At 41.4% G+C, this 12094-nt stretch overlaps 1 protein-coding gene across 4 annotated transcripts in view; it reads right to left on the reverse strand.

Moving 5' to 3' along the window:
- The window catches only part of LIMCH1 (LIM and calponin homology domains 1), a 307869-nt gene that overhangs the window by 60541 nt on the left and 235234 nt on the right, over positions 1-12094 (reverse strand). For all 4 annotated transcript variants that reach the window (XM_045018682.1, XM_045018681.1, XM_045018684.1 and 1 more), the window contains 3 exons: positions 4060-4153; positions 1590-1759; positions 599-704 (listed from right to left, as the gene is read on the reverse strand). In XM_045018682.1, coding sequence (XP_044874617.1) covers positions 599-704; positions 1590-1759; positions 4060-4153 — 370 coding nt within the window. The remainder of the gene's footprint in view (positions 1-598; positions 705-1589; positions 1760-4059; positions 4154-12094) is intronic.

Consider the following 12094-nt stretch of genomic DNA (forward strand, 5'->3'; position numbering starts at 1 on the left):
TGATAATTAAGATGGCCCATAGAAGGTGTGAGGAGAACTTAACATAGGAAAATAGATTGAATTGGTGATCATCACTGGTTGGGAAGGCCCACGGGCAGACCACAGAGATTTTGAATCCTTGCCAGGGCTTGGGCATGGTAGCCACCCCAGGAGGGCATCAGGGGGCCTCTGGCTCTACTAAAACTACACTTGCTATTGAATGAACTAAGACAGGTAAAACTATATACAATTATCTACAATTAGTAAAAAAAAAACAAATGCTAGCTAAAGCTGCGGATGCTGAGGAAGTGCAGTCTCAGACCATGGGCAGCAGAAAAAACTGGAAAAGTAGCTGTTCTAAACTGCCCCTTATGCCTTCAGTTGGGAGCATGAGGAAGAGAAAGGCACGGGGCAGGGACCAATGGACACTGCCGGTGAAAGATATTTCAGTCTCATACACATGGAGCACACGCGCACAGCGCACCCTGAATGGAGATCAATTACTTGAACTGTAGGTCAAAGGACAGCTATTTTTCTTTTGACCCTTCTAACAGATGTTTAAATACAACCCAGTTAAATTCTACAAAGCTACAGAATACTCCTGTTTTCTTTTGTTTACCTTGTTGATCAGAGTTCTGCAGAATAACTTGGCTGGTCTCGGGTACTTTCTTCAAAAATGGAAATAATATACTCCCTTCTTGTTCTGGAGCCTTTGACTTCACTACCTACACAATTATTTAAGAACAGGCGTTAACATCCAGAAAGCACCATGTCTGACTGAATAAAATGCTACCATACAGAATTAACGAGGTCCTAATTCCTCTATATGAAGTTTTTTTTCACATATTTTCTGAATCAAGATTATGATGCTAAACTTTTACTTACATCACTTTGGTGTAATTTTGTAATATTTAAATTCTGGATTTTTTTTGCTACTGCCCCCCATATGATATTAGCACTTCCCTAAATACCAAGGCTGCTACCAGTCCAAAGATATGCAGCAATATACATTTCCTCACAGCAGAGTCTTGTCAGACACAATCACTGTCTCAATCACATGCACTCACTGAACATTTCAAGAAGGCTTTAAGGGCAAACTTCTTTCTTTTACATTCTTCAGATATTCTGCTTTCCCTACACACAGAAACACAAGATCTTCAGGTCTGATTCTCTGGTCTGCTTCAGCCACTTTAGTGCTCGGAGCAGGTGGTGCAGAATCAGGGAGCTGCAACTGAATTGAGTCATGAGTCATGAGTCTTACTATAGGGTGCCCTGTTCAAAATCATAATTAGTCCCATTAACTTCAACTGGCCTGCTTGCAACAGAAAATACCAACAGAAAATACCGTGTTTGCAGAATTCGCAAGCTTGGACCTTTGGTTCAGTGCATATAGGAATACCAAAGTTCAGCTCTTCCATGTGGAAGAAAGAGGAACATTTTGTAGTAAGACAATGACTCAAGATTGTTCATTAACAGGCTGCTTTGATTAAATTCCTAGTTTAGTATTACATAAGGTAAAGTAAAACCTAGCTCATTAACAATGAAAGCATTTGCATGGCAGGTCCTTTTCACTCCCTCTCCCATGCTCTTCTGTATCACACTACCGGTACCTTCTCTGTAACTAGGACCGCTGCTTCCTTCTGTTGTTCTGTCTCGGGTTTCTTCAGATCTTTATCTTTTGAAGCTGCTTCTTCAGAATGGGTGCTAGGAGAGAACTCCATGCTGGGCACAGCAGGGCGGGCACAAGTAACAGTTGTCTTGAATTGTTTCTGTTCTGCAGCTAATCCACACAACACAAGAATCAAAATATTTTTTTCAGCATGACATTAAAAAAAATAGAAAAATCCCAGCTATGTAAGAATTGCAAATTTTAAGAATGCTTTTTTTTCGGGGGGGGCGGGGAGGGAGGGGAGGGGAAAGAGAGAGATAAAATAAAATCAGAGTGACTGTGGAATGGGACTGGAAACCTGATGATCTGTGCTGAAAACATCCCTCAGAGTAAGCAGAACTTATTCGCTCAAAGAAACAGACATTAGGTCTGTACTCAAATGAGGATATTGTAGCTCAAGCTGTCTCATTAGTGGATGGCACCTCAGATTTACCTATTTTTTTTCACTAAAACAAGAAAGTGCACTGTCTTTGCTTTCCCAGGGTCTGCTGAGACAGAGAGATGGATGACTGAGGCTCAGTTCACATAAAACAGAGGTGATGCTGGCTGTTTGGGGAAAGGATCTATACAGACTGGCAGGGGGAGGCTGTACATCCTTCAGAAAGGTACAGTAGAACCACACAGTTACGAACACTTTGGGACTGGAGGTTGTTCATAACTCTGAAATGTTTGCAACTCTGAACAAAACGTTATGGTTGTTCTTTCACAAGTTTACAGCTGAACATTGGCTTAATACAGCTTTGAAACTTTACTATGCGGAAGAAAAATGGTGCTTTTAACCATCTTAATTTAAATGAAACAAACACAAAACAGTTTCCTTACCTTGTCAAATCTTTTTTTTTTTTTAAACTTCCCCCTTTTTTTTAGTAGTTTATGTTTAACACAGTACTGACCTCTATTTCCTTTTTTTTGGTCTCTGCTGCTGGCTGATTGCATACTTCCAGTTCCAAATGAGGTGTGCGGTTGGCTGATTTGTTTGTAACTCTGAGGTTCTACTGTACACAGTTTAGGGGATACTTCTGGATCCCAAGTTACTCCTGAAGTCCAAAGGGATTTAAAGGAGGAGCAAAAGTACTCTTTTCACCTACACTTGGTATGACCATTTCTCTCAGATATGGCTCTTGGCACAGTTACCTTCAGCCTTTGTTACCTCCAGATTAGATCATTAATAAAATGAATTTCACTGGGCTACCACTGGAGACAACTTGGAAACTTCAACTGGTGCAGAATTTGGCCTTCCAATTGTTCAATCACTGGTACGTTACACTAATGCACTGCAGGTGCTACATTGGCTGCCAGGTGCAATTTATCTACCTGAAAGCCTGGGCTCTCTTTTCCCCCTCCCTGTGCACACCAAAGCAGCTGAGATCAGCTTATGAGTCCTCGTTAATAGTCCCTTCATTTGAACAGCTAGGAGATGGAGACAGAGGGTTTTCAATGGAGGGCAGAATGTGCTTCTTTCATTGAGATGATGGAGCTCAAATTGGTTAACCTTCAGGATGTGGTGAAAAGCTCCAATGGTTAATCATGCTTTTACCTGAAGGATGGGAGGGGTATATTTATATTTTTACTACAGGCAAATATGTCATTTACTGAAATATCTACCTCATATTGTTTGTATGTACCTGCACCAAGATAAACAGTGATCGGCATGTTTTAGAAATTGAAAAATAAGTTAACATGATCTTATTATGAATAAGCAGTAAACAAAAGATATGTTGGAATGCAAATTGCTTTTTAGCAACATTGCTACCAGAGAAAACTAGCATCATAATTTTACAACTAGTTGAGAAAGTCAATTTTACAACGGTCTGACCAGGAACCATATGAAAAGCCTTAACTTCAAGGGTGAGTGCAATGTTGCTGATGCCATACATATATATTTATGAACCGTTAGAAAGATTGGCTTGAATTTCCCCCCCTTCCTTCAATGTATAGCCTAACCTCCTCTGGAGTGTAATACTTTGGTCTCAGTTCAGTTGTTGGGTTTAGTGTGCAAGTGGTGTTGGTGGTTTGTGATATACAGAAGGTCAGACTAGATGATAAAGTAGTCCCTTCTGGCCTTAAACTCTATGTATTGAAAAAAATACCATTTCTTGAACCGAAACCATTATTGCATTATCACTAGTTTCTACTTTTAGTACGTTCTGGGCATGCTGCACTTTAAGCTAGAGTTATTCATATAAAGACATGTAAGATACAAAATGGACATAATAGTCATCAGATAGATTTTAAAACAATGTAATACCATTTCAGGACAAATATGAGCTCAGCATTTTCTCATGAAACCTCTAGATGTCACTGTGAATGCACTCTTCTTGAGCATTTAGCAGGGAGGAAGAAAAAAATCCACAACACAATGGATTTGTAGGGGAATATCACCAGGCTAAAGCAGTTTTGCAGCAACAAACCTGGTGAAGCAAACCCCGAATTCATCATTTCTGGCCTTCCAGAATCAGTTTCATCTTTTTGGTTGGCTGGTTTAATGTCTTCAGTGAAGGAGGCCTGCAGAGAACAATTTCATTGAAATAAAATGGCTAGAGCAAAAATACAGTTTCAGTCATTTCTATTTTGTAGTACTGGCTTCCTCTTTGTAATGCTGAAGAGTGAGTTTATGAACAGCAGGGACTATTTTGGAGTTACAGTACTTAGACTTAATTTCCTCTGCTAACCACATATCTTATAAATGCTCACTATCACCCACTACTTGGATTGCTTTGGAGCAATCTGTAAAAAACAAAAAATGGAAAATATCTAGAGCTGAGTTAGCTGGAGTGGAACATACATTCAACTCTATGGAATAACTTGTAGCTCATCTGATGAATTTATTAATGAATCTGCAAAACTCTCTGGGTATAAACATTGGCAAAACAAATGAAGTATTTCCCTTATCCTAATGCTGCACAAATACTGTATTTGTCTAAATGGAACTTCCTATGGTTATCATCAAAAGGCGTGAAGCACTTGGCACATTAAGAGAGGATTGACAAATATGATAAGACCATATCAAGCCATTAATCCTAATTACTGCAAAAGACAACTTCCTAAACTAGGGCAAATCTCATTGCAGGAGCAAACCCAAACCCTCAAAAGAACGAAAGCGACACAGCTACATTATTTAACATGCTTCTACTTTATATATGAATATATTTAATTTCCCCACTACATGGGGAAAGAAAAACAGCAATATATTGATTATACATCTGTGCAATATTTCTAATATGTAATAAACAATAAATAGAGACATTCAGTAGAACAAAAAGATAAGATGCTCTTTTTAAAAATGTACTTTACAAGATTAGTTGTCTATTATGGACCCAGATTTTTCCCCAATCCCAATCAAAATCCACAAGAGGAAACCTCATGAGATTCCCTCTCGATGATCCCTCTACATTGTGCTCTTATGGGACAGGGTTTGCATCCCTCCTCCCTCACAAAAGCTGTGCCTAGTTGGCAGATCCCAGAGAATCCCTATGAGTCCACGGCCACTGACCCCTGCATCAGCAGAGTGAAAGCTTTAGATCGACCACAGAGGCCTCTCCCACTTGAGCTAATGGAATATCTGGCAGTAGTGGACTGTTATCTTCTATGTGGACCAATCACTCAGAGAAGGATGAGGATACATTTTGCTGGTGGGTTTCACAGATATTTGCAGACAGCTGAGTAATGCTGGGACTCAAGAATCATGGGTCTATTTTAGGTTGTGCAGGGAAGACTGCTCTATCCTTTACACACTGTTTGCCACTGTGCCCCAGTCTGCACTTCCCCCAGCGCTCCTGTCTCCAGCATGTGTCTGTTCACTCTTCACGTATCACTCTCCCCAAGCCTGTCCCCGGACCTTTTGCATTTGAGGCAGGAAACTTTCTCCTCCTCCACCCTGCCTGTGTGCCGGGGGCACTGGGAGCAAAGGAGAGTCTCCTTTGCTCTTAGTTCTGGCTCCTAGCATCATAGCAGCAAGGAAGAGCAATTGAAGGAAAAGCCCATCCTCAGCCCAATGCTAGAGCATGCTCAGTCAACTCTGTGGGAGTGGAGCATGCTCAGTGGAGAAAGTATTTGGAGAATTTTGCTACCAGCCTCTAACAAACCTCTATGAGCATATGGAAACAGTGATTTTCAGCAGTTTATAATCTGGCAAATTTGGATGGATTTTCATGGGGAAAGCAATAGGCCACCTCTGACCCGAGTGCTCCAAACACGAGGTTCACAGTGAAACTCTCATTAAAATTGTTTTGCTAATGTTAAAGAATATATTTTTCCCCTAGCCTCCCTCTTGGAAAATGCTGAAGTGCTTTAACTGAAGCGTTGCAAAATAATTTCAGCCTGAAGCAGGCACCCAGCATGGAAAATTTCAGTGTGAACGGTTAAACTTTGGCAAAGTTATAAACAGCTGAAAACAGGGTCTTATTATGGAAAGTGTTAGACAACCATAACTATAAGAGTCATTGCCAGTTCCACCTATAATATTTGCATTCAATAAAGAAACAGATTGAAGAAATCTTCGTCACCAATTTATTCTGAGCAATGGTATTGACAAGGACACTACAGTATTTATTGCAACTCTTTAAAAATGGAGAAAAGAACTATGTGGTGCAGAGAAACTAACTTGTAATGGTGTTCGGCTGATGTCATCTGTTCATGCGTGTGAGACTTAATTCTCTTCAGATGCTGAACAATGAAATATCTGCAACATCAAGCTAAATAATACTGCAAATTGAAAAGTGTTTTAGAAAAAAAATATACATACTACTAGTCGAGTTCACTGGAAAGAAACCCTGTATTAATGACATTTTGTATGATGCTAAATTATTTAAGGTATTTCACTATTATGTTCCTGTATTTGGCTCACATGGATATTGCATCTTGTATTAGAAATTCTTGAATCATTAATACAACTAATGTCCCTCCATTTATGCTGTATATTATGCCATATTTCATACATATGACAAGCATTTTTATCATAAGCCATTCCATATTGTCACTATGTATGAAACTGAAGCAATCTTAAAATATGCCAATATATTCCACTGTATCTAAAGAAGTATTCTATACAGTGTATTTTGACCTGCATGTGAAAATGTATAATTAGCTCTCAAGTAAGATATGTTTTTCATTTATCTTGCTATTGGTACCATCTAGGCAATGCTCTCTGCACCACTTACGCTCAACTTTAGTCAAGTGTGGGTGGGCAAAATTGCCATACAGGATGGCCTCAAAGTAGGCCCTGAATAGGTCAGCACAGGAAGGAGTCACTGTAGATGCACAGGAAGAGAGGCCACTGGGCAAGTATTTATTCCAAGCCAGGGACAAAAAACTCCTCCCAGAGGAGGCATAGAGGGGCTGACTCTACCAGCCGCTGTAGCTGGGCCATGCTGCATCTCTGCACCCTACCTGTGCACTGGAATGATGATTCTGTCCCAGCAGAGTTCTCAAAGGCTGGTGAATTTCATTCAGCAAGTTAGTGTTTTTACACTATGCTTGTGTGTACATATAGTTCAACAGTAGTTAAAACAGTGCAGTAGTTAAAGTTAGTCACCCTTGGATTAAAAGGTTGTGGGTGAGGCTGGAAAGCTATTTTATATTTTTAGTTTATTTTGCAGTTGTGAACGAGCCAGTCATAGTATGAGCTAGCCAACTCCTCAGTCCTGCTTAACCAAGTCATACATTTCACGAAGAGAATTGAGCAACTGCTTAATAAATGTCCATTTGTGACTAAAATAAACAAATTCCTTTTCTCTCTGTGACAGACAGGACTACTATCTGGCTAACTAGGATTTCAGCCCATGTATGCTTTTATCTGTGGTCATATCACCTACCCCCATGGCAGAAACATTTGTTTGTAAGAGGGTAAAAAACATATGAACCCACAGAGCTTACATAACCAAATCTAGAAAAGAATCTGATTGAGTTGACTAAGCTACTGGGAGAATCCAAAACCAAAAAAGTTATAGTACAGTTTTATTTATTCCTAATATAAATTAACTCAAACTACATATTAACTTACTCCTGCTAGTGCACAATGGCAATTAAAATACCAATGTTGCAAATTTAATGAAATGCAGCAAATCAAGCTGGCTGGAGTCAACAAGAATGCAGAGATATTCAAAAGGAATATCCAGGAGCATTAAAAAGCAATGGGTTTTACTGAAAATTGAACTCTGTAGAAGAATGAGTTAGCTGCAGTGGATCTCAATAGCAAAAAAGCTAGTATCAGCTCAAATGCTTTTACCCTACTATGACTGCAGTTTTAAACATAGAATTCCATTTGGAACAGCTTTGTGAAACCTTAAAAGCACATCCTTAAGATACATACATTGCAGTATTTTAATCAAAACAAAGCTTTCATAGCAGGGAACAATGACATGAGGAGGGTCTAACATAGGTTGGTGCCTTGCACGCAATGACAGTCCAGCATCATTGCCATGCTACTGCTGCGACATCCCTGCTTTTCTAAATCCTAAGCTTCTTTTGCTTGCAGCCACCAAGTGCTGTAATCAAGTCAGACATTACAACCTAGGGTCAGTCATTGGATGGGAAACCACCAAGGAAAGCCAAACACAGGCATTTCTTCTTCCAAATCACACAGAATAATCTTAGGGGAAACCATCAGCTGGAGATATGCGATTTGAATAACAGCTGTCAGTTCTGCAGAGTTGTGCAAATTCTGCACATGCTTTTCATGATGAGTCACAAAGAGGATTTCTGGTCCCGTCCTATCCCCACATATGTACAAGTCAGAATTCAACTCTGTTCTTCAGTAGTTAGTCTAATAATCCACCATATCTCCTTAATCTCAGCTCAACAATTTCATTTTTGTAAAGAGAGAATGAGTGTTACTTGGATGGGAAAACTGTTTACTTTGTGCTGCACAAATGGAGGGGAAACTAACAGAATACCTATGGGAGTGGCAGTCAATTTTTTTTTAGTTTGCTATTTAGATCTGGAATTTTTTTCTAGCTCTTTACGTCACAACCTCAAATACAGCTACATGAAAATTAACCATTCTTAGATAGCCATAGAAGAGGGCAGTTTAAAGACAATGATGTCACTTGCAGACAGATTAATCCCATTTCATTAACATCCATATGAATATAATTTTTGGGCCTTCGCTAATTTTTAATTTTAAGAACTAAGGCTACAATTCTCACATGTGAGGATTTACATGCACAACTACCATTAATAACAGAGAGGAACCTTGAACTAATAACGGCTAAAGCCTGGGACTTGGAGTCAGGAGATCCTGGTTCTATTCCTGGCATTGCCACTGACACACCATGTGATCTTGGGCTAGTTAAGTATCAGAGGGGTAGCCGTGTTAGTCTGGTTCTGTAAAAGCAGCAAAGAATCCTGTGGCACCTTATAGACTAACAGACGTTTTGCAGCATGAGCTTTCGTGGGTGAATACCCACTTCTTCGGATGCAAGTGGTGGAAATTTCCTGGGGCAGGTATATATAAGCAAGCAAGAAGCAAGCTAGAGATAACGAGGTTAGATCAATCAGGGAGGATGAGGCCCTGTTCCAGCAGCTGAAGTGTGAAAACCAAGGGAGGAGAAACTGGTTCTGTAATTGGCAAGCCATTCACAGTCTTTGTTTAGTCCTGAGCTGATGGTGTCAAATTTGCAGATGAACTGGAGCTCAGCAGTTTCTCTTTGAAGTCTGGTCCTGAAGTTTTTTTTGCTGCAGGATGGCCACCTTAAGATCTGCTATTGTGTGGCCAGGGAGGTTGAAGTGTTCTCCTACAGGTTTTTGTATATTGCCATTCCTAATGTCTGATTTGTGTCCATTTATCCTTTTCCTTAGAAACTGTCCAGTTTGGCCGATGTACATAGCAGAGGGGCATTGCTGGCATATGATGGCATATATTACATTGGTGGAAGTGCAGGTGAATGAACCGGTGATGTTGTGGCTGATCTGGTTTGGTCCTGTGATGGTGTTGCTGGTGTAGATATGTGGGCAGAGTTGGCATCGAGGTTTGTTGCATGGATTGGTTCCTGAGTTAGAGTTACTATGGTGCGGTGTGCAGTTGCTGGTGAGAATATGCTTCAGGTTGGCAGGTTGTCTTTGGGCCTCTGCTTCAGTTTCTCCAGCTGTAAATTAGAGCTATGCCATACATACTATTCCTCACAGGTGAGTTTTGGGGCTTACTTTATTCATGTTTATAGAGCATTTTAAGATCTTCAGCTGGATCACAGGCTAGTAAAGATATCAGCTTGCTGCGTAACTAGACTACAGAATTACCAGCACTTTCAATACTAATTGGAGAAAGATGTGTTCAGATTTAAGGAACAGAGATCTGCCTAATAATTCCACATATATACCAGACCACTAGCATACATGGTTAGAAATATTTCTCTCTACTATACTTCTGGTGGGGGAGACTCATTCCTTTCCAATGGAATTTTCTGCATCTACAAAAAGGTCTAGGCAATGGCCATGTACACCCCAAATGGTTCTCCCATTGCAGGTTGTTACCAGTACCATGTAGGTCTCTCTTTTTCCCTCTCAATTTTGTTGGAATGATGCCTGGATCTGAGCTGAGACATGAATGGAAAGCTCATAAAGGGACGCCCATGCCTCTAAAAACCCATGAAGACAAGATCATATTGGTCTATGAAATGGTGCAGCTTGACTAAATTCTTCCGCATGTTTGGGCAAGAACGCGGCATATTGAAAGCAGAGCATTTTCCTCTATTGTAAATGATGCCTTGGGCCACCTGATATGCTTTTGCACAACACTACAGCGCATCAAGGGAAAACATTCTAGGCAAACTGAAGACAGGACTAGTCTATTTGACAAGTGAACACAAACACCAAGGGAGCAATAAGAAGAAGGGAAAAGGGGAGAGGCGCCAAAGATAACATGAAACATAACAAAAAACACAAGCAGAGGAGGTGACTGAAACTGACAATTGAGAGAAAAGTAAACAAGGACCTTGGGAGAGTAAGAAGATGAGAGAAAACCCATCCCATTAGAAACAGCACCTATTGTTGGCAGATAGAAGTGCTGCCTCCAGAAAAAAAAATGCTTCCCTATTCAAAGCTTGGGAAGTGGCAGAAATAGACCAAAAGCCCTAAATCACTCAACAGAAAGTAAAAACAGAAACAGAAACAAAAACAAAACAAACCCAAGAAAAGCAGTGGGAGGCCAAGAGAATGGACTAATTCAACACTTAAAAAAATACACTTGATTTTAATTACTTGAAAATTTTTCCCAGGAAAAATCCGGAGAACTCTTTCTTTCCCCAGTCTACTACCTCCTGTTGGCTACTTTTCTGCCTCTCTTTCCTACCGTATTCCAATGTGCATTAGGGCCAGACATCAAATAAGGGGACCACAATTCATTTTGAGAGTGCAGAAACTAAGTACATATTGTGCTGAATCAGGCCCACAGAAAGTGGCTCCCCTTATTTTTGGGAACTATATATCTCACCGGTCATTTTCTACAAGGAGTAGAAGTGGGTGAGCTGCTGCCTTGGCATTCCAGAACCACCATTAATAAGTTAGAAAGGAGTCTTACAAAACCTTGAGCCTACACATACTTGCAGATCCATCCTTTGTTACTACTTCATCACAGAAAACCAGTCCATAGTCTTCTCAACCATGAAAACACCTGTGCTTCAGCTGTGCTTTATACTCATTTTAAATATAAATCTTGACAATCTCTATTAACACCATTTTGATTTCCCATCCTATTCTCTGTACCACTTCCCTCTACATACATACAAGTTGTGCTGTCAGAAACATCTAGTCCAGGGGTCGGCAACCTTTCAGAAGTGGTGTGCCGAGTCTTCATTTATTCACTGTAATTTAAGGTTTCACATGCCAGTAATATATTTTAACGTTTTTAGAAAGTCTCTCTAAGTCTATAACAGGGGTCGGCAACCTGCAGCATGGGTGGCACGCGAGCCGATTTTGAGCGCCTGCCACAGTCCTGGCCCCCAGCCCCACTCAGCCCCACCCCCCGCCCACCGCTCTCCCCTGCGGGGCAGGAGGCAGAAGCTTGGTTCTGCAGCAACCAAGCTTCCCTCTCCCCCACTTCTTCCCCCAGAGTGGTGCTTTCCTGCCCCGCCCCCTCTCCTTCCCTGCGCCAATCAGCTGATGGCCTTAGCGAGGGGGAGAGGGGAAGAGCAACAGCATGCAGGCAGCTCCCTAGAGGGGACAGAGAGAGGTAGGGACGGAGCCTTGGGGAAGGGGGTGGAACAGGCATATCCCTTCCAGCCCTCTGCCCTGAGCCGCTCAGGGCAGGGGGCTGGGAGCACCCCTATGGCCGAGCACGCCAGCCCTCTGCCCTAATCCCCCCCACACTGTCTTCTGTCCTACACCCCCCCCCTCTGCCCTGACCCCCCCCTACACTCAGCTTTCTGCCCTGCAGCCCCCATACCCCCCAGCCCTGTCCTGACCTTTGAACCCCCCTACACCCCCAGCCTTCTGCCCTGACCCCCCCACACA

The sequence above is a fragment of the Mauremys mutica genome, chromosome 5 (assembly GCF_020497125.1).
Source record: "Mauremys mutica isolate MM-2020 ecotype Southern chromosome 5, ASM2049712v1, whole genome shotgun sequence".
NCBI classification, from domain to species: Eukaryota; Metazoa; Chordata; order Testudines; family Geoemydidae; genus Mauremys; species Mauremys mutica.